Source organism: Heliconius melpomene, chromosome 1 (genome assembly GCF_056956725.1).
Source record: "Heliconius melpomene rosina isolate 202511_hmr_F chromosome 1, ASM5695672v1, whole genome shotgun sequence".
NCBI classification, from domain to species: domain Eukaryota; kingdom Metazoa; phylum Arthropoda; class Insecta; order Lepidoptera; family Nymphalidae; genus Heliconius; species Heliconius melpomene.
This window is the reverse complement of record NC_140389.1, coordinates 16070426-16093078: the sequence shown is the minus strand read 5'-3', so window position 1 is coordinate 16093078 and position 22653 is coordinate 16070426. Positions and strand designations below refer to the sequence as shown.

Below are 22653 nucleotides of genomic sequence, written 5' to 3'. Positions count from 1 at the left end.
CGTGGTACTAATAAATAGCCATAATTAGGTTTGTCATCAGGGTATATAAGTCAGATCATTGATCTGCTTAGATTTTACTTTTGATTAAAACAATACAAATTCAATACAAACTCTTTTGTAACGTATCTACTTTCAGTTTCTTATTATTATCTTAAGTATGATACGAGGTAAATTTAAATCAGAAACAGAATAACTATTAATACTGGGTTAGCCTTAGGTGACATCGTGGCGCAATTGCACATCGTCTGCGTCTGTAAATTACGGTAGTGCGTTCGATTCCCAAACGGCAGAATGCATTTCTTTCATTTCCTTGCTCTGGTAACGAGACAAAGCGCGGTGTTGAATTTCACAACTCAAGATGCAATGACTTCGTCTCGAAAAGTGGGCAAAAATAGGGAACATAGTTCCTCAACACCTCATACAGGTAGAGGTACCTACCTACCTACATATTTTTTGTTTAGCAAAATAATATTTGAATTGTCAAGCATATAAAGTGATATACCAGTATTTTAAAAACAATTTAATTATAGGTATTTCTATGTCTATACCTACTTATATATTTAGATTATTGCAAATAATAATAGCCGTTTTGTAGCTTATTTAATGCTTCCTTTAACTGTACCTATGTGAACAAATATTTATCGAATTAATTCATTATTTAAGTAACCAGCCAGCCCTATTACATTAAAATCTCTACAATCATCGGAAGTATACACATTGAATGAATTGTTTTCAATTTCAAGGTAATCTCATTAACTCTTACTAAGTATAATAGCGCTTTAGTTTTCGCCGTGTGCTCTATGAGATCGGGTGAATGTTCGTTTTAATTCACGGAAAAAAAAATATTTTTAATAATTAGTGGACTTATATAAAAACTTTTGGCGTGTATTTCTATTTACGAAACCACGTGGCCACTGACATTAATTTTGCCGCCAAAATGTCGGTCGCTTTGCGACTTATATCGCATAAGAAATAACATATTTTAACAATTTGTTTTGTGTATTTTTGTGATGTCTTTAATTTGGTAATTTTTTACTTTATTGTTATAGTTTCACTTCCATTTTTTATTATTATCAAAATTATAAACATACGAGCAGGTGTTTTTAGTATTTGCATTAAGGTATTTCAATCAAATCAACAAATAATATCAACAAATCAGACACTATCTTGCAATTCTAAAAGGTTTAGGAACTTTTTTTCGAATACTAGAAGTATAAAATATCTATATAAGAATTTGTTAGTGTTTATATTATAAAGAAATCGTCTTACTATTCACGCCTTGCATAGCGTCGTAAAAAATTTAATTCACATTGCACGTGCACTTTACTGGAATCTGATGAACATTTGTGTATTCTTAATTACATCCTCCCATGCAAAGACCCTTTGTTTATAAATATGTAAGTGTACATAAATATCAAAAAAATCTAATATAATTAATTATGGGAACTTAGACAAAAGTAACTTTTCAGTATTTAGTATTAAACATGTATTACATTTTCTAGTGCATAGACCATAGTTTAAGTTTATTAAGAATATTTACTAAACCTAAAATATCTTTTTTTATTATTACATATTCCTCAGCAATTCCGAGCAAATTGTAAATAAGCATTTCTTAAAGTTTTAATCGAGCCCGTCACCTAAAATACATATTGCATATGTAATAGGCAAAATTACATATTGCGAATGCAAAAATTGAGAGAGTTATGGATGAGAGTATGTATTGTGAGAGAAGGAACATTAAAACAAGAATATCTTTCAAAGACACCGGAAGGCAACCCCAAAAATATATCATTTCAGTTCACCCTTAGTTAGTTGTATGAGAAACGACAGATGAAAATAGAAATATCATAATTATTTAAAGTACCATCCCTCAAGTGAATGGAAATTGGTTATGACCGCACCGCATGCCATTAAGATTAAGAATACAAATATAGATTATAATTAACATTTATTTTTGTTAAAAATAAAGTGATAATGCTGGGAGGATATTAACGTCTTGAGGGTACCTTTATTTAATTATATAAAACTATTTAGTGCATTAATTAGTTGTGCATTAAGTTCACGTAGATGTATGCATTAGATCTGTAAAGCATATAGCATGGTTTTTATGCCCTCCAAAGTGTAGGGTATTAAATTAAAGGAAATTAAAAAACACGAATATTTAGACATTTTTGGCAACTGAAAAGTACAAGTTAATATTTTTATTTAACTTCGTCAATCGTCTTAATTTTTTATATGAAACTATTTATAATATGTTATTTTGAAGTAATTAAATAATAAAATACAAATTTATTAGAATTTAATATTTCTATACCAGTAGTTTTGTGTAACGTAACTCGGAAAAATTAAAGTTTTGTATATATTACTTATTTATTTTTAAATATTATAAATTGACGAAGTGTCAGAATTTCAACCCCCTGCATACAAAATGTGAGTCGAAAAAGCATTTGTATACGAGCTCAGTCGACCCCTGCCAGCCGTTACGACAGTACGTTTATTTTTAAATTGCCCCGGGATCGTTAAATATTGCTACGTATCATAACATCGTGAATATATTGAGCTTGGAAAATGTAAACAAAAAGATTGTTAAAACTACAAAATATTAGCTTCTTTTTGCACTTACTATTTTTTTTTAATTAAAAAAATGGAAGTGGACCGTATTTTATATATTTTCGGAAGCTTTTCACGTAAGCGGCAAGATCGGCGTAAGTCTTTAGAGCCTTCTTCCATAAGCGCTGGTAATAGTCCACTGAAGGCTAAGACCTCGAGACCTTCGAGTCAGAACCTGGTGATTGCTCCAAGGACTTCAGCATACGGGTCAAGGAAGATTAGGATCAAGGATTGGGAATGTGGTATTTGCCGCAAGGAGCTTATAGAACCAAGACTTTTGGCCTGCCTGCATAGTTTTTGCACAAGATGCTTGCAAGATTTGCAATATGGTGAAGATGCAGTATGGGATGATAAAGGTACGTCATCTTTTTTTCAACTTCCAGATTTATTTCCAACTAATTGTAGCCCGTAACATGGTGGACTACAAAGCGTAAAATCCCATTAATCCACCATCCATCCCAACATCCCGTTAGTGCTCCCATTCAACTTTCCCACGGAGAATTCAGCGGTGTATGCCGCGCAGTTTCGGCTGTGCGCTATTTATCAGTTACACAATAACGAAGGACTTTTATAACTCTAAATGTAAATATTATGTTACGGGTATAAGACTCTGCGTACGACAGTCAACGCAACAGGTTGTGGGTTCGATTCCAACTTGAGAAAATGAAATATTTAATATTTTAATTAAGATTATTAATACTTTTACAAACTTCAACTTTATTTTAGCAATGTCTGTCGTTGTGTTCCGCCATTCAACATGCAATTTCTCAAAAATTGGGCGATAAGTAAGGAGCGGAGCCTTCCAATCTTAACACAAGATTCCCTCTGGAACCTTACTATATGAGAGATATAGAGTGAAGTTTTTTATTATATAGCAATCTTTATTTCACTTATTTATTGGGTTCAAAAAAAACAAAATATTTATAATATTATCCATTCAGCGAAAGCAATAAAACACTACCTGACCACATCATTGTATGTTTAGTGTCCTGTACTAAAACGATTCATAGGCTGTAAATCTAATTTCGAACTAACATAAGACTTAATGTTGAAGCTATATAGCTATCCTATATCTTATAAAACAAAGTCGCTTTTCGTGTCTGTCTGAACTTTCTAACTCTTCTTCTTCTAAACCACCCAACGGATTTTTATGCGGTTTTCACCATTAGGTCGAGTATTTCTCAGGGAAGGTTTATATATAGTTTATTATTTGTACATTCTTATGTAAATTAACATAAATACGATAAATGTGTATAAAGTCCTACCCGTTGAGACACTTTCGCGCATGCGCTGCTTTAATTGTAAGTACTACATGAAAATAATGTACTAGAGTATTGTTCCTCTTAATAAGATCTACAAAAAAGTCCGCGAGAGCATATTTTTATCTTTTAAGGATAACGTGTAGTGATCATATTTCTGTCTAAAAATAGTAATTTCAATATATTTTTTATTGTGAGGGATATTTTTCCATAATGGTATTAATCCTTATCCTTTAAAATACTTTATTAATTTTCTACGTTAAACGAAGATAAAATTTGCTTTTTACACTATTTCGAAATTGCGAATAGTTTTAGAGAAAAACGCATTTAATTGTTGACACATCACGCCGTTGACTCATCAGCTGTGCCGATTTAAGTTTTACTTATCCCTTACTCTCAGCATATAAATAAGTATATTAGTTACGTTGGCCATTTAATGTAGATCAAAACTGTCTTTTACTGTTTTTTCATTTTAATAAGTACTTTAGAAGTTGTTACAATATCAAAACATCCTTGCTGCGAAACGCGCCCCGCGAAGTTTTGCTTATACAAGCGCGTCATGAGCAGTCATCGGTGGTTCCGTGGTAGAATGCTCGCCTGCCACGCGGGCGGCCCGGGTTCGATTCCCGGCCATTGCATTCTATTTAATTTTCCTCACAGGCAGCCACGTAGTGCTTGCTTTTCTTCAGGGACAGAATACCCTCTTCAGCATTAACCACAAGCTCGAAAAAAAAAACCCGCCCGCTATAGAGGCATAGCAACGAAGACTTAGATGTGTTTGCACGTATTGGATAATTGGAGTTGAATGTATTATTTCAGCGCGATATATTTGGTTTCATATTTTTTGTAGTAGTTATTAGTAGGAAGGTTTTTGTTTATAATTTCTTCCGTTTAAAAATAGTCATTTAACTATCTAAAAATAGTCATTTAAATATATTTTAATAAGTACTTGAAAAGATTAGTAGCGCAGATTTAAAATTACGGTACCTACTAAAAAATCCAACGTGTGTAAAACAATTGGAAAATCCTTATTGAAACTACGAAAATGCGGGTTGCATTAGGGTTTAATTAATTGTCACATTATCTTAAGTGCTTTGCAAACATACATTATATGAATAATTCAGTAGTAAAAGCGGGCGAAGCCGCAAGGGGGTCGCTAGTATTTTAATATAGATATTTGTCTTCATTGCCCTTATATTGCAACTATGTACTTTATAACTAAAAAATATATATTACAGCAAGTAATGCCATAGTAGAGTATAGCCTTAGTAGAGTATAGCCTTAGTAGAGTAATGCCATAGTAGTAGCAGCGGCACAATGTCTGTGGCGGTTGTGGGTTCGATTCCCACTTGAGAGAATGAATTAGTTTCTCGTCTTGGTAAAAAGTTAAAACAGTGGTTGAATTCTGATGATCAATACATAAATGTCTCAAAAATTAGGCGAAAAATGGGCAACGTGATGTCTTAACACTGGATTCCCTCTACTTATTGTATAAAAAATTATAATATTTAAAATTTCAATAGTATTTTATATAACACGATAAAGGTTAAATTTTATCAAAAGCGATTCAGCCTTGCCACATGAAAGCTCATTGTCGAGATGACTCTAATGATCTATTCATCACAAACTTAAACAAACTATAAAAAATATGTTAACACTAATAAAAGTAAAGCTTGTGCTCTACATCTGCTACGGCCATTAAACTGCCAAGTATCTGTTAATAGGTCGATTAGAACGAGTGGTGCGCGAGCCCTATTGTGTTGGATTTACGATTTTTATTGTAATAAAAATATATGTACCTAATATTATGTACTCGTATAATCGAGGTTATGGTGCAGTGGAAGTAGTAGGTTCCATATTTTGGAGAACTCCAACCCTAATTTGTTCTTATCTTAACATTAGGTTTCCATTACAATATTTTCATTTTAAATATTAGACGAAGAGCTAATATAGGTAGAATATGTAAACGAACGATTTCGTAGAGGCATCATTAATATTGTTTCTTTGAGTAATTGCTCAAAAAATAAAACTTTCAATATTTTTGCTTATTTCGTTAAACTTAAAAACTAAGGAGGATTAAAAACTTTTAAGTGACGTAGGATATTTTACACGTTGTAGATATGTATAATAATGCATATACCTATGCATTTTTTTATAAAAAAACAATGGATTAACCTAATAATAATTTAACTATCTTATGTTTCATACGTATAGATAGAGACAGAGGATTGATGAACCATTTAATTTCTTAAAAAAAATCTAAACTAACATAAAACGACCTTGAAGAATTAGAATCCGTAACCATCGCGTGCCTGTGACGGATTAGCCAGCCACGTTAGACTCAATGAAACAATATATTTTAAAATCTATGAAAGTATATAGTTCAAGAAGCCACAAAAATGTTAGTCTGGCCTCCTTCTAACTGGATTATTTCAGGGTACTAATACTGGTTAGCAACGGATTTCCGTTAAATCGGTTGAGGCACTAAGTGCGAATTTCAAAGTAGGCGATAGCATAAAGTATTGACTTTTTTTAGTAACTGCATGTGTTTCACAGAGCTCTAATATTATAGGCTGATAGTACCTATATTAGTGTTTAGACACTTCGTTAACCCATTGTTTAGACATTTTTTAAGCTGGCAAGAACGTCTCGCTTTGTTAATGTCTCAAGAATTAAGCAGTGCGTGGGGAAAGGAGCTTCTGCTTCTCGCCGTAATACTCTATTACTTGCGGCTTACAGCTTTTGGGCTATAATGTTTATTATCATAGCTAAAAAAAGACCTAAAAATAAAATTCTCTATTCTCCACTTTCTCCAATTCTACGTATAAATTGTCATATTATTTTGAACCCTATAGTAAAAAGCTATATTATATATAAAAAATACAATGTTGTTTTACACTATGCGTTAATGTTAGTTCAAAGGCAATCACAATGTAACTATTACGGTTACAAAACGACTGTCACACCGATACCGATCGCGTTTGTTTGTATGGACTGTGGAGCTGGGTGGCGGCGGCAGACGGGGGCTATATTTAAAACGCATTAGCTGTTCCGGACATCAATAATGTTAAATACCCGCTACTATATAAAGTCGGTAAAGAGATTAAAAAAGGGCTCGTGATTGAAAAAAAGAATTAAATACACTTTCTCACATCCCGTCGCACACCTTCCAATAGGTTAAAAATAATGACAAATATTAGACTTCATCACAGATTATAATGATAAATAATATATGTATTTTGATTATGGAACTAGAAAATGAAGCCACGACCATCGAAGAAAATAACACTTCGCCACTATGGCGCCACGTTGTTTTTATTAAAGGTACATTCAAAATCTATTCTTAGTTTCCATATCGGTGGGAGATAGATTTCATTTTTAGTAAAAAATGAAAACAATAATCGTTATGATAAAACACAGACACCTGTCCTATATAAAGTAAACATAAGTTCCATCGTTCTAAGAAATCTATACTAATATTATAACTGAAGAGTTTCTTTGGTTGAACGTGCTAATCTCAAGAACTACTGGTTCGCATGGAAAATTTTAGTGATCGATAGTTTTTTGATTTGAAGCCAGGACTGTAAACGGGTTGTGGGTTTAATTCCCTATCGAAGAAATTAACGGACTCTGGTAAGGAGTCATATCACGGCATTGGGTTCCACCACTCAACACACAACGCCTGCAGAATTGGGTGGAAAGTGGGGAACAGCATGGTGGAAAGTCGTAACAATAGTTTCCCAGGTTGCCTCTGCCTATACCGCTATGTGCGGAATACAGCGTGAAGCTAAACAAAAAAAAAACAAAAAAAATATTTGATGTAACCCATTGTAACTTTTGAATATGTCATACTGTATTTTTTGTCAATCACGACGAGTAGGTAGTTATTTTTATATGACCACGCGGGCGAAGCCGCAAGTAGAAGCTAGTAGTAAATGTAATGTACATTTATTTGTATAAAATGTTTTGTGAATTTGGTTGATTCAAGAACTACCAAGTGTTTGGATGAAGTAATTGTATAAATAAACTTTGATGTGTTTATCTTTAAAATGGTTGATTGATTTTTATTTGAAAAGTGATGATGTTGTTTTTAATTATTATCGAAATTAAATTTAAAATTTTATTGCATTTTAAAAAAATAATATATTAAAAATGTCGTAGCATATGAGAATCGTTCGTTAAAATTTATAAGAACATTTTCCATTTTTTTGCTCTGGTAACAAAGTAAAGCACGGCGTTGATTTCCGCCACTGAACACGCAATACCTTCAAAATTCGCCGGAAAATGGAGAACGGAGTGTCTTAACTCTTAACACTAGCGTGAAGCGGAAAAAAAATAATAATCAAATAATAATTACATAGTTTTTATAGTACTGAACAAAAATAAACACAATATTAATCATAAAAAAATCGTAGCAAGTACATATCGTCAAGGGAATAACAGACAACTGTCCATCTAATTATGCTCTATGAATCACAACCTCCCCGAGGTCGATTTATTTACAGACGCCTCGCTCGTATCCGACGTAATGAGCAACAAGCACTTTAATCTTCCGCTAGGGGAAGTAGCACATTTAGTACAATATTAGCTTTTGTCCATTAAATTGTATAGAATTGGATCGAAATGTGGAAATATATTAACTGAAGTCTGAGTTGGACAAAGCTTAAACAAATATACAAGCAAGATGTACTCACTATCTTAATTAACTTTTTTGATTTTCACGCATTTCCCGTATGTAGTGAAGTAAGCAATAAGCCTTATGTCAAGACACTCCGCCGTCTGTCATTGGGAATTGTTTTACCGTCTTGTTTCGTCTCGTTTTTGGCGTCACAGTAGCTAAACAGAACGGGGCGCTTAACGCTACGGTTTCTGTATGCCTTTTTCGCCTAGTCCACTGTCATTAATTTCTTCATACATGTCCTCCGTGAGGTTCTCATGTTTTTTACGTCATTGAGTGTATGATGGATAATAAAATTTAAGGATCCATTCACCGTGACCCCCGAGGGTCAGGGCCAACTTCTGGCGGAGGATCAGCCGGTTCGGGCTACGAGAGCGACCTCCGACATTCTGGCTCGGATACGAGTCTGGAGAAACCACACAGATATGCTATTGTGACACGAAAGGTAATTTAATTATTTTTATCATAATTAACGTATGTCAACACTTAATTCACCTATATGTATTTTTTTATGCTAAACATATATTTTTAAACAAGTGTTGAAGATGTTACATAATTACATGTCTACATATGAATTTTCTATCTGACATCTGTTTCAGAAAGATTTCCATAATTTTCTACGTATTTATACAATAACTTTTCAAAATGTAGATTTCAGGTAGAAGCTGTCATTTTGTGGTTTGCCCAATATGTGGGTCAGAGACACCATTGCCTATCGGTGGCATTGCCGCGTTACCTCTCAATTACGTGATATTACGTAAAATGACCAACAGAGAGAGCGCCAACTCCGTACTATGTGATTTATGCTGTGCTGATAATAAGGTAAGATTCATAATTCATACGAGTACCTACATCTCTAAATATAACACTCTTCCTTTAGAGCTTTAGGTTCCCTCTGCCTACCCATTGACACAGTTATGAGTAAATGTGATGGTTATTCGCAAACAATGAAAAATATGTCCCCCGTGTGGTTACATCCCCATACGGAAAAATAATTTTTGTTTCATTTCCCTATATAAACAGTTTTGGAGCTAAGGCCCGTATTTATAAACCACTCTTAACTCTGAAATCGATTGTATAGTCCAAGAGATGCTGTGTGCGGGATGCAGCGTGAAGCTGGTTAGCAGCGCCACCAGCACATAGTTCTTCCTATAAACAAAAAAACGTGACAAACAGACAAGATAAAAATAAACAACACGTGTTTACAACTCATGCGCAACTTATTACTTTCCGAACCACAGGCGATTTCTGAAAAATCTCATTTACAATGTCACGCTACATTATGGAGCTTAGCTTTGTACGTTTATTTTGAGATTTATTTATTTATTACTTACTATTATTAGTAAGACTGATGGTGATGATGGTCACCATCATCGTGATGATGATGACATCGTGACATGCATACGCTGAATGCTTATGAATACGCTGATTAAAAAGAACAGCTTCATGCTTGCATTTTACGCGTATAGGGTGGGCTGAGCTGGCGTTTCCCACTTTCCGCCGAATTCTAGAGAGTCGATGGAAAAGGGAATTCACATGCTTGTGTTCCTGCGTCACGACTGGCCTCTACTCCACTTTGTTTTATTTAACCTCACACAGGCAGAAAGCCGTTGCAGCCAATGTCTCGTCAGCGTATGCTCGAACTGCGGCGACTCACATACAAGCCAAAAAGGCCACGCCACTCATCTCTTGCAACCTTTGGAACCATTACTGAGATTTTGTGGACAACATCCTAAAGTCGAGTTGAGCGTTTATTGCGCTACTTGTCAACAGGTTAGTAAACTATTATTTTTATTGTATCTTTTCTTGGGTTTGATTTTTACGTTTTAGTTTACCAGAAAATGTGAATGATTAATTCCTTAAGTATCGCAGCCGTGGTTTCAATAAGCACAGAAAAATAGTGTTTTATTAAAAGATTGAAATATCCACATTTATTGTGACATTTCACTTTAAGGCAAGACTTAATTAAGGTTTATCGGGCTCGTTAGTTTATTATTATTTTTTAGGTTCTCCGCTATGTAGCGACAAAGAGGTAAGTTTCTGTGCCACGACAGTTTCTTTACTATATAAATATACTTAAGAAATAATCAGAAAAACTATCATAACACATTAAATAACAAATATACATATATCAATTAAAACTCCTAAATCTGAACTCGCTACCCAGGTCATATGTAGAGACTGCTGTCTGATCTCCCACTCGGGGCACGCGGTGGCCGATGCGTCGCGCGCCGCCGCCTCTCGAGCCGCCGCGCTGCGCGACGCGTGCCAGCGCGCACGCCACGTGCCCGGGAACGTGCAGCGCGCGCACCGGATACTGGAAGTGCACGCGGCGGAAGTGGATGTGAGTCGTTACTCACGCTATATTTCGCATATAGAGGTTGTAGGTAGAGGGAAACCAAATATTAGGTTTTAGGACACTCCAGTCTCCGTCAGAATTCAAGAATTAACAGTGCAAGAAAATGAAAATAATTTATTTTACCGTGTGAGAATCGAACCCACAACCATTGTGTCTGATCATTCCTCCATATCTAGAATAATGTGTAATACACATTGTGTATACGTTTTTTAAACATATTTTAGGTACATATCTATCACATTTGGGAAAGAAAAATACTTTTTAGAAAACGTATAAAAATTTGAACGAGTAGAGTTTGAAGTCGCGCCTCTTGAAAATCGTGCAAGCGCACTAAGACACGAGCCTTTTTTACTACTCAAAAAAACATACGTTATATTACAAACAGGCCCAAGCCGCCCGAATAGAGAACGAGATCCGCACATGGGCGGACTCGTACAGGCGCGCGGTGGACGCGCACGGCCGTGAGCTGTGCGCCGCCGCAGTACGCGCGCGCGCCGCCTACCGGGGACGGGTCACGGAGAAGACTAAGCAGCTGGATGAACGGGCCCAGGAGGCTTTGGAAGCTGTGAAGTTTGCTGAGGAGGTAGGTATACCTTCCTTCAGAGTTACTTTTTAAAGATTGTTTTATTGCTATAATTTGTACTGTATTGTGGCATTAAGTGGTTTTCCTTACATTGCTATTTGAATTGATTAAATTGGATATTAAGTAATATTTGATACTTTGTTTACTTACATGTGTCTCCTTAATAATTTAATTTAATTCTATTGGAAATAGGGATGTACACAACTATATCACAAGTTTATTAAATGTAAACAGAATTAACGTAAAGAAATGAGTATAGTATAAATATGTAAAGACCTAAAAGATTTTTATATTTAATAAAACAAAATTAACATTTCTTTCCAGCTACTGTCCCAGGGCAAGACAGACGACATCCTGTCCCTCCACACGCCGGTACTACGCCGCCTGGAGCGCGTAACGGAGCTCCCCTCCGCCGGGGAGCCCCCGCGCGCTGCGCTACGGTTCTCCCCCGCCGCGCCCGCCGCGCCTGTCCCTGGTCCCGCCGGCGCCCCCGCCTCCACTCCCGCGCCCGCCCTAGTGGGCAGGCTGTACACGGCCGCGCCTGACCCGCAACTGTGTGTTGTAGAAACTGAAGGTAAAAATAGAATAAAATAGAATAATCCCATCAACAAAGAAACATTCTTCTCCTCGTCCGCCCTCGTGAGCAGAATTTATACAGCTGTGTCTGACCTGCCAATGTGCGTCGTGACTACTGAAAGACATTGGTAATTGAAGGTTTAGATATTGTATTATAGACGGTGATCTCCTGCCCGCCGTCGTGGACAAGCTGTATTCTGCTACTCCTGACCTGCAACTGCGCGTCGTGGAGGTAAAAAAGAATAATCACCTCAGCTTTTATCTCTAGGTCACCCTCCACACGTCTGTGCTATGACGTCTGTCGACGTCATGACAGAACTACCCTCAACAAGGGAACTCCCACTGTTGGTGATATAAGCTTTCTTAGCACTCTTTTACGTAATTAGGGATTCCCTTACGATCAATAAAGTACTAAAAAAAAAGGTTAAAAAAATATTTTATATCATCATACGAAATGTAATTACTAATTAGTATTCTAGTTCCAAATTCAAATTTAATTTGATTATTTTTTTTTTGTTTTTTGATTATATTGCCAATGTTTTCCAAATGTTAAGAAAACGCCTAAATGATCTTTATTTGTTACTTTTTCAGGGCTACAAGATCTTCTAGTAGATATTCCGCATACAACTATACTAGAACTGAGAGATAGTAATGGAGAACATATCTGGTGTGGCGAAGAAAATGTACGTAAGATCAAAAGTTTCAAATTCACCATAATAAGTCTTTTTTTTCACTCTCCGTTGAATTCTTGAGACATTATGTATTGAGTGGCGGAACTCATCGCTAGTGCCCCTGCACCACGACTGACTGAAGTGTAATAAATTACGAGTAAATGTCTCACTTCTTCACAATCAGGATCCAAATCGAACTCGCAACCATTCGCAAGTCCAAAATGTTATACATACGTATATCGAGTAAAAGAAGTTAGTGATATTTCTTTCACATTCATATGTGACAATGTCATCATTGACGTCTCTTAAAAACTAAAGAGAAAAATATATTTTAATATTTTATATTTAATTAATACGAACTGGTGAAACAATAGCTTTAAATGTTGTTTCTCTTTTCAGGTGAGTTTGTAATAGATTAAGGTTAAAGAATATTTGTAAAAGTGTGAACATTTATTTATGTAATAAATCTCTTTTCAGAGCAACTCAATTCTAGTTATAGTTTTACTGTTCACCCTAATATCCAAGGATAATTATAAAACACATTATACGTATTCTACAGTATTTATTTGAGGGTAAGATAAAATGTAAATAAAGAAAACAAAGTTTCTTAAAATATTATTTCCCTGTTTTATTTCTTTTTAATTTTTATGTAAATATGTCCCATATGTTTTGCTAAACACAAGAAGTTTCTGTGAATCAAAGCTTCTTTGCTGCTAGAGTACTGAGACACTAGGTTCTCTTTAACCATTCTGCTATGGGATACAATATGACACTTAAAAGAAATGTCATTCCAGGTGGCCGGCTACTTCCGCCGCCGCGACTCGAGCGCGCGCCCCGCCGCCGTGCGCGTGCGCCCCCGGGACGGCGCCTACGCGCTCGTGTTCACGGCGCGCGCGCCCGGGCACTACCTGCTGGCCGTCACCGTTGACGACGTGCCGATACAGGTGTGTGTGTGTTTGTTTTAGTAGATTATTTACATATACTGAAACTATTCCATCCATTTGTTCTATTGTATTTTCATATTATTGAAAGTCTCCAAGAAGAGAGTAAGAGTATATCTTATTTCCCGATGACCTACAATCCTGAATCGCTGTATCTCTTGCAGAGAAACCAGACTCTTTCGCGTCGCCCACGGTCGGCAATCCATTCCCTTCAGGAGGTCCTCATTACGTACCTTTCTTCAATATAATTGTGTTTTCTAAGGTCAACCGAGATCTTCTCTACATCTCTTACCGTTCATTTTTCCTTCATAAATCTATTTTTCTATTCTATCATCACTCATGCGTGTCCAAACCACTTGAGCATGTTCTTCTTCCTTCCTCTTCATTCTCAGCGTGACATCCTCGTTAGTACCTGCCATTCTGTCTATTTTCTTATCTTTGAATAAAATAGAAATGTTTATACCAGAATATTTTATTCCTTAGGGTAGTCCGTTCTCATGCAGTGCGCGCGCGTGCGCCCCGCACTCGGGCACGTACCACTGCTGCGCCTTCTGCTCCTCCGGCGGCAAGCGCGACGCCGTGTGCGCCTGCGCCGCGCCCATGGGCCACGGGTACAAGGGTAATGAATACGTGTGTGTATATAAGTGTGTGTGTTATTGCTCGCGTCTGTCTTATATACGGCTAGGGCTGTGGGTAAGAGTGCCCGCGTGGATGTAGTGTGTGTGTGTAGATGAGCCTGCCTGCCGCTGCCGTAAGCGGGAGGAAGAGGAAGTCAGACAGACTGGCGTCGTAACGCGTTACGTTAATGTAGCGTGGTTACACTACTACCTATAAGAATCACTTCAATTATTATCACTTCAAAAAAAATATTCCATTTAATTTACCCTGTAAAGTAAGTGTATTCTATAACTACTCGTTTACCCTAACAGGTTGCGGCCACGGGCACGCGGGCTGGCCGGGCACGCGCCACTGGTCGTGCTGCGGCAGCACGCGGCGTGACTCATTGTGCACGCGCCCTAAGAACTCGCCGAAACACCAACCATATCAGTTCTCTTTGTAACGTGACATGATGCGATGTGACATAATTGGCGTATAGAATAGTAATACAATGAATACTAAAAAAGTTTATAAAAAATATAATTTTATTATGTAAAATAATGTTTACAATCGTCTTTTAAGGCGACGAGTATTGGTAGTTAAATGCATATTTTATTAATAAATATAATTTTATTGAAATATAATTTTGTTTTTATTATTTCGTTTGTATTTGCGCACGGACTACGACCGACGAATGTAACCGTGAGTGGTTGTGGTTTTGATTTCCCCACTCGAGAAAACAAAATATTTAATTTCGCGCGGCGTTGAGTTCACATTTTACCACTCAACACGCAATATCTACAGATTTTGCGATAAGTGGGGAACGTTAATGTCTTACCCAGGTTTCCTCTGCCTATTCTGCTATGTACGGGATACAGTGTGAAGCTGTAAAACAAATGTTGAAATCATTCGTAGCCATCTAAATATAAGTAACATTACATACAACATTCAAAAGTTAGGAACATTAATTAAATAAAAAACAAAGTACTAGTACAATAATCATTTCTGTTATTTATTCAAATTATACATGTTAGCAATAAATAAATACTTTCATTTCTAAATACACTTTGTTCAGAAAAATATGGATATATAAAAATATCATGTCATTTTACATTAGATAATATAAAATTAAATCAAATTTTCATTAATTCATTCATTTTTATAATTATTATTACTAAGTAAACTTAAATTACTAGTTGTTTTTTTTTATGCTATCTGACATATTATGATTACATCATAAAATTAAAATATATATGCAATTTTTAACACTTATAATCTAAAGTGTTAAAAATTGCATTAACAAGTAAAGAATTTTTATTTTGTAAATAACAAAATTTTTATTTCTTTTCTTTTAACATATTTTATGGAATATGACTTTTTCAGCTTCAAGCTGTAAATCCTGCTCACAAGATGATAGGAAGAGAGAACCTGGGAACCTAGTGATAAGATACTTGGTTACATTAATTATCATAAATGAATTGATGAGTCTTTGCGTGTTGATGGCATCAATATTGTTTAATGTAGAGAAAAATGCAATAGGAAATAAGCTAAATTAACTTTAACTTTCACATATATGGTTAAAAATATTAATTTAACTTAATTTTTTGCTAGCTAATAAACAATGCAACACCCTAACTTATCACAGCCAAATATCACAGAAATAAAAAAAATATCTTAAAATTTTTATTTCATGGAATATTTCAAAGCTGTTTCATATTTAGGAACAAGTAAAAATTGTAATGTTGGGAGACCCCAACCCACACCTCTTGGAATCCCTCCCAGCGCTCTGCAAGGGCACTCAAGCTACATCGAAATTCTTATACAATTGTCACATTATTTATGTTGTTATCATCTCTGTAGGAATATTTAAATTTCCGCCACATAATTTTTTTTTATGTTATTTTTAAATTATCTAATATACATGTACAATAAAACAAATTTTATACCAAATTTTTATTAATCGCAGCTTACATCAAATATTTTTAAATTAGACAAACAATTTTTGCTTCAATTTTTTTAAAGTAATTCATTATAATAAGCCTCTTTATTAAGATAATTACAAAGATATTTCCCTATCAAATTCAATTTAAATTTTCTAATATTTATTTTCTGTTGCTTTATAATGGTAAGAATTATAAGCAATGTATAACATATTTGTATATGTTATACCCCGTTCTAATTATTTTCTGCAATAAATAATCAAAAAAATATTCTAAATTAATTTGAAAATATTATAAACAGTTCACATTAAATTAACTTTGTAACTGTCAAATTTATTCATTCTCCATTCAATAACATTCACTTAACATTTTTTATAGTAAATGTACATTTAAACATTTATATGTCCCACACTTTACTTAAAACACTTTTAATACAACCTTCTTTACATTAAAAAATAAATTAGCTTCATGATGTATCCCGCACACAGCTGGGTAGGCAGAAGAAACTTAGTGTTATGACACTCTATTTTCCACTCTTTGCCAAATCTGGAGGCATTGCGTGTTCTTTATATTAAATATTCACATTTACACTTTGTACTAAGTCACTTCTAACACTTTCTTTACACTTTCACTTTTACACTTTTTTTTATATATATTTATAGTCCTAACGCCGGTACAGGTGTGTAGGCGACGGGGCTCGGCGCACAAGCTTGTCTAACACTCATCTCCCAAGCGTCCAGTAGCTGACCAACTGAACAGCTTTTTGGTAATCTGTGAAAATTTAAACATTCAATTTAAATATTTATTTCAGAATTAACATCTCATCTTTCAATATTTAGAAAGAAAAACCTTTCATACAGTCTCTCTGAGGATGTAGTTTGCCAAGTACCCCCAAAAACTCCAACAAAAGAAAAAACTAAACTACAAACCTGGCACACCTCGCGTCCATGGCTCTCTCCACCCTTTGGAGGAAGCTGTCACTGGCGGAGAGTCCGGCGGGTGCCTTGGGGGGCGTCCGGGGAGCAGTGCGCGAGGGGGGCGCGGCGGGGTAGTCGCGCGGCACGCGCACGTGCACGGCCGGCACGCAGGGCAGGCGCACGTCGTCCAGCTGCGCCGTCAGCGCTATGGCGGACGTGCCGCCCGACAGCTGCATTGTCTCTAGGGACACCTGTGGGAATTATATAAATTGTAAAAGCCTACAGCAATTTAAAGATATAATAAAAAAGTATCAGGCCAATTGTGCAACTGTAAACACGACATGCTGTGGGTTCAATTTCTCCTCAAAGAAATGAAATATTTAATATGTTTATTGCCTCTATCTGGTAATGAAGCAAAGCAAAGCGCGGCGTTGAGTTCTGCCGTTTAACTTGCCATGCTTCTAGAATTCTGTGAAAAGTGGGGAACGGAATGGCGGAGTATCTTGACACTAAGTTCCCAGGTTCCCTCTGCCTACCCCTTCCCTGCTATGTGTGGGATACACCGTAAAGTAAATATTTAAGTTTAAACATTACCTTAAACCTAGAATCAAGTCTGGCAATCTCCCCCTGCAACACATCTGGTATTTCTAGGGCAGGCTCTTCCAATTTTGGTATCTTCTGAGGTGGCGCTGGAAGATTCCTAGAAGACAAATATTTTTTTTATTTGTACCTTTGTGATAGGTACCTTATATGGAATGTCTATAGGGGTCGACCATACTAAAAATAGTACGATCGACGAATTGTGTCTGCCTTGAGTTTGGGCTTTTTGAACTTTCTACATTATTCACTCGCGCTCAGGGAAAAAAATCTAGGTAACTAATCCAGACGTGGTGCAGGGGTACTAGCGTTCAACTGTAAACGCGACATTTTGTGAGTTTATGAAATATTAATATTTTCTTTTCCACACTCTGGTTACGAAGAAAAGCGCAGCGTTGAGTTCTGCCACTCAAAAATGCCCAATGTCTCGATATTTCGGCGATGCACAGGGAATGGTGTGTCTTAACCCTAGATTTCCTCTACCTACCCTGCTACATGGGTCAGTAAAAAAATACATAACTAACTTGATCTCAGGTCCGTTGAGAGAGTCGAGAGTGGAGCCGAACGTGCGTTTCAGGGTGTGGTTGGCGAGCGGCGACTGGAGGCAGATGTTTACTACCTCTAATAATGGATTGCATATTTGTTCCTGCAATTAATATAATTAATTTTAATGTAACAAACAATAATTTTGTATATAGCTTGGCTTACTTTTTTTTCAAGTGGCGCAGGTTCAAATTCCGCTCTGTTCAAATTTATACAATATTTTTTTGTAAAAAAATTATAATTTAATTTTTTTTCTTTCCTTAAGTGTAGAATATTACTTGAAAAATGTACTTAGATTAAAATAAATCTAAAACATTAAATTTAACTACATTTAAAGTAGATTATATAATTAATTTGGCCAACATGGTATCGATGGAGAGACTAAACACAATGTTCCCTTAACCCGCTATATGCAGGATACACCGTGAAAGTATAAAAAAAACATTTGTTTTCCTTAATTACCTTTCCCGCCGACGGCAACCCCAAACCGACACTCTCACTCCTCTTGAAGTCCAGCTTCTCCAACACCACCTCACATTTGATCAAAGTTTCTAACGGCATCCGTTTGTTTGGATTTGATAATATATCTAATAGGTTCTTCATTTTTGTTAGTTTTTCAACATCTGTAGTAATTTTAAATTGATGTATTAATTAATTTAAAATTCGAGTCTCAATTGAAGCAAAGTAAAGTTATAACTGAATATGATGATTGAATATTTTGTTACTATTTTATTAGTATCATTACAAGATAAGGAAAAAGTTAAAGCAAGAAAATAAATTTAAAATAAAAAAAAAGGAGCGTGTGGCCGCCACAATAGTCTCAACACAAAACAATATAAATGTCCTGTCCTAAATATAAGTTCCTATACATCTTCCTACTAAAGAACTGTCCTCTTAAAAAAATATATTCATAATTCTATAATTAACTATAACATTTAAAATACTCATAAACCTATAAACTTATACTTAACATAAAGGGCTGTAATAACTTACTTTCCCCTTCACTGACCATCCTCATCACCATTCTTCTCAAAGGTTCTATATATTTAGACAACTGTCGCACTTTCTCCCTGTAGGCAGCTTCTTCACCACCGGGGGAGGCGACGCCCGCACCCACTGGGGTGTTGAGAGAGGATGATGGGGACGCTACCATGCCCATGTTTACACTAAATAATAATAATGATAATTAAAAACTCCCGTCACAAAAAGCCTTCAAATTGCTGAATTTATTTTCTTGAATCATGGCTAAGGATGCTTAATTGAGTCACTTTCAAACAAAAAAAACGAATTCAAAATCGGTTCATCCGTTTAGGCAAATGACAATATATACTTAGCTATACTTTCTCTACCTTATAGTGTTCTAAAAAGTCAAATAATTTTCTCATAGTTTTCTCACCGCTGCTGCTGAGGATGATGACCAAGATGATGACTGGCAGATGGTGACGGACTGCCTCCAGTACATGCTCCAAGACCACCAAGACCTGACATGGGAGATGATAGAGCTCCGCTTAGGACTCCACCACCTGAAATATTCATAAATAGATTATGATAATACAGATTATAAATAAAAGTCTTCATAATTGTCTGACAGAAAAAAAGTCTAGACAAAACTAACTAACAACTTAAAAAGTTGAAATTTGTCATGTATGTTTGTAGGTAGGTTAGGGGGTTAAAGAGAGAATTTTTCCGAAATTTCAAACAGGAAAAATGGCTTTTTTATTTTATTTCTCAATTGATATTATATGATGAAAAGAGTAATATACTTGGGTAATAAGGGCAGACTAATTTATTATAATTTTTAATTTTCTATGCATAGTAAAGCAGACAGATATAACCAAATGTCAAGGCACTCCACTCAACACCAGTGCAAAAAAATGAAAATAATAAATATTTTATTTCCTCAAGTGGGAATCGAATTGAACAGAGGGAACCCAGTGTTAAGACACTATGTTCCCCAAATTTGGTTCAATTGATTTTCATAACATAACATAAAAATACACCAATACAAATAACTCATCAATATGTCAATAATATTAAGAATTTATCTACATACCCATAGAAACAGGACTTGGGCCAGGCATATTAGGTGAGGAGGCAGACGGTGAAGGGCTCTGCCTCAAAAATTGGTTATGTGGCGGACGCGGGGCATAGCCTGCACCCATTACAACCTCCTTGCCCCCACGATGCATTTGTAACATGTTTATGTTAACCAGCTGGTTGTTTGACATGTTGGTTACTGTAAAAAGAAGAGAGAGAAAGAAATAAATTTTTACAAATACATTATGGCTTAAATCTGCTTGCTGGGCATAATCTGCACCAAGGTTGCAATGGCAACCTTGCCCCCATATTGTATGTGTAATATGTTTATGTTGATCAGCTGATGTAATGTGTTGAAAAAATCTACTGAATGAAAGACATTTTGTGTCATAAAATATACGAGGTGTGTTCAAAAAGTAAGGTGACTTTTCAAATTTGGCGGGCAACGTACTTTCGATTATCGATTTTTTTATTTTTTGATAAATAAATAAATATTTTTTCTTAAAAATACAAAGTCACCTTACTTTTTGAACACACCTCGTATATTAATCTATTAACCCATTATGGGACAAGAGTAGGGTTTGTTTTGTTTTCAAATTTTGAAACAAAATTAATTAAGCAAAATTAATAAACTCAATTAAAACTCACCCATTTGATTAGGCATTTGCCCCTGCATATTATTTGGCGCCATTTGCCCACCCATCCCACCTACAACCTGGTTACATTGCATTTGGCCAACCATTGTGTTAGCCCCTGTCATTGGCACTTGCATGTTATTCGACATGGACATTGTCGGTATCATTTGTATACCAGGTGCTGATAGCTGATTTTGTAGCTGACTGACCATATTGCCCATGCCCATCCCGCTGACCATATTAGACCCCATTTGACCCTGATTTGGTACCATTCCTATTGAACCCCCTAGTTTATTCTGTAACTGCATATTCATTTGGGGTCGCTGATTCAAAGTTTGTAGCAAATTAGTAGCTGTTTGTGCTTGTCCTTGTGACACAATTGGGCCTTGTTGGGTCATTTGGCCTTGCATTCCACCCATTCCAGGGTTGGGACCCATAACTCCTTGCTGCATTTGCCCTGGACCCATGTTCATCATTTGGTTCCTTGTGCCCTGGGATGCCATGTTTTGTAGGGCATTTATGGGGTCTGTAGCCATGCCGGGTTGACTACTGGGTCCTTGCTGTGGTTGAGGTTGACTTTGTACTTGCGTGTTGGGTCCTGGTTGGTTTTGATTAGGCTGCATGTTTGGTGCACCTTGATTTTGTTTTGGTTGAGCTAAAATATTTATTGTTGTTTTATAAGAAGTGTTGACTAATTAAATATTATAAATTATTTGTGTGGAAAAACAGTATTTTTTTTCATATTATGTAAATAAAAAAAAAATACTATTTTAAAATACTAAATATATAGTAAGTGACTTGATATAGCAAATATTAATTCACTCATATTTAAGTTGAGGCAAAGAGCGGCATCGAGTTCTGCGACTAAACACGCAATGCCTTCAGAATTCAGCAGAAAGTGGGGAACAGAGTGTCTTAACACTAGGTTCCCTCTGCCTACCCTGTTATGTGCAGGATACAGCATGAAACTGATTCTGATTCTATTCATGTTTAAATTCTACTCACCTAAATTACAAATAATAAGAACAATTTGTTTATTATTGAAACAATTTGTTCCAATAAATTTTACAAATTTTAAATCGATAGTGTTACATTGAATAAAATAATTTGCAAAGTAAAACATAAACTTACACATTTCTCTAACATGTAAAATTAATTTAGCAACCATGTTCATATATTCTTCTCTGGTTTTTGCTTTTAAGAATACATGATTCTCCATTTCACTGCTGTTCCGAGCGACCTGCATCCCTGACCTCTGTATTACTTCCTCACTATAATAAAAACAAATGAGTTAAATGACAATTTTATTAGCAAAAATATAATATTCACTTTATACTAAATGTGATAGAAATTTATATTAAATACTACTTCCTAATTTTATTCACAAATTATGTGAACGATAATTCAATGTAATTCATATATTTTAAAATTGTTGTCCTTAAATATTTTGAAAAACAATTATTGTATACTTACATCTTAGAAACTACGGTCTGCCTAACACTTTGTGTTCGCCAATTGTTATCATCCGAGCTCATTGTATTAAATTGTTTTAAATTATCCATAGTGATTTTTTTTTTATTCAATTTAAAAAAAATTGTAGTAAATAAATGCAATATATATTTACTTATTTAAAAATATTACAATCTTAATCGCGTCAACACTGATTCCACAGTCTATAAATCTGAGACTGCCACAGCAGATTATCGTAAA

At 35.5% G+C, this 22653-nt stretch overlaps 2 protein-coding genes across 3 annotated transcripts; one reads left to right on the top strand and one right to left on the bottom strand.

Annotated features, from left to right (window-relative positions):
- Positions 1–835: 835 nt before the first annotated feature.
- Positions 836–14897, top strand: LOC146541743 (E3 ubiquitin-protein ligase TRIM45). Of its 2 annotated transcripts, XM_085191573.1 has the most exons (12): positions 836–1024; positions 2680–2966; positions 8850–8992; positions 9199–9369; positions 10147–10320; positions 10715–10891; positions 11292–11489; positions 11814–12063; positions 12657–12748; positions 13531–13680; positions 14161–14296; positions 14607–14897. In XM_085191573.1, the coding sequence occupies exons 1-12, from the start codon at positions 1011–1013 to the stop codon at positions 14735–14737; spliced, it is 1923 nt and encodes a 640-aa protein (XP_085047699.1). In that variant the 5' UTR covers positions 836–1010; the 3' UTR covers positions 14738–14897. The 2 variants fall into 2 exon arrangements, with proteins under 2 accessions (XP_085047699.1, XP_085047690.1); XM_085191564.1 differs by lacking the exon at positions 836–1024 and having other exon boundaries at positions 1948–2966.
- Positions 14898–15264: 367 nt separating this feature from the next.
- Positions 15265–22643, bottom strand: MED15 (mediator complex subunit 15). Its single transcript, XM_085191552.1, has 11 exons — positions 22417–22643; positions 22075–22214; positions 20957–21598; positions 20325–20507; positions 19668–19794; positions 19265–19437; positions 18734–18894; positions 18253–18374; positions 17726–17831; positions 17144–17382; positions 15265–16985 (listed from the first exon to the last, which is right to left on the bottom strand). Exons 1-11 carry the CDS (start codon positions 22503–22505, stop codon positions 16871–16873), a joined length of 2097 nt encoding a protein of 698 aa, XP_085047678.1. The 5' UTR covers positions 22506–22643; the 3' UTR covers positions 15265–16870.
- Between the last annotated feature and the right edge of the window lie 10 nt (positions 22644–22653).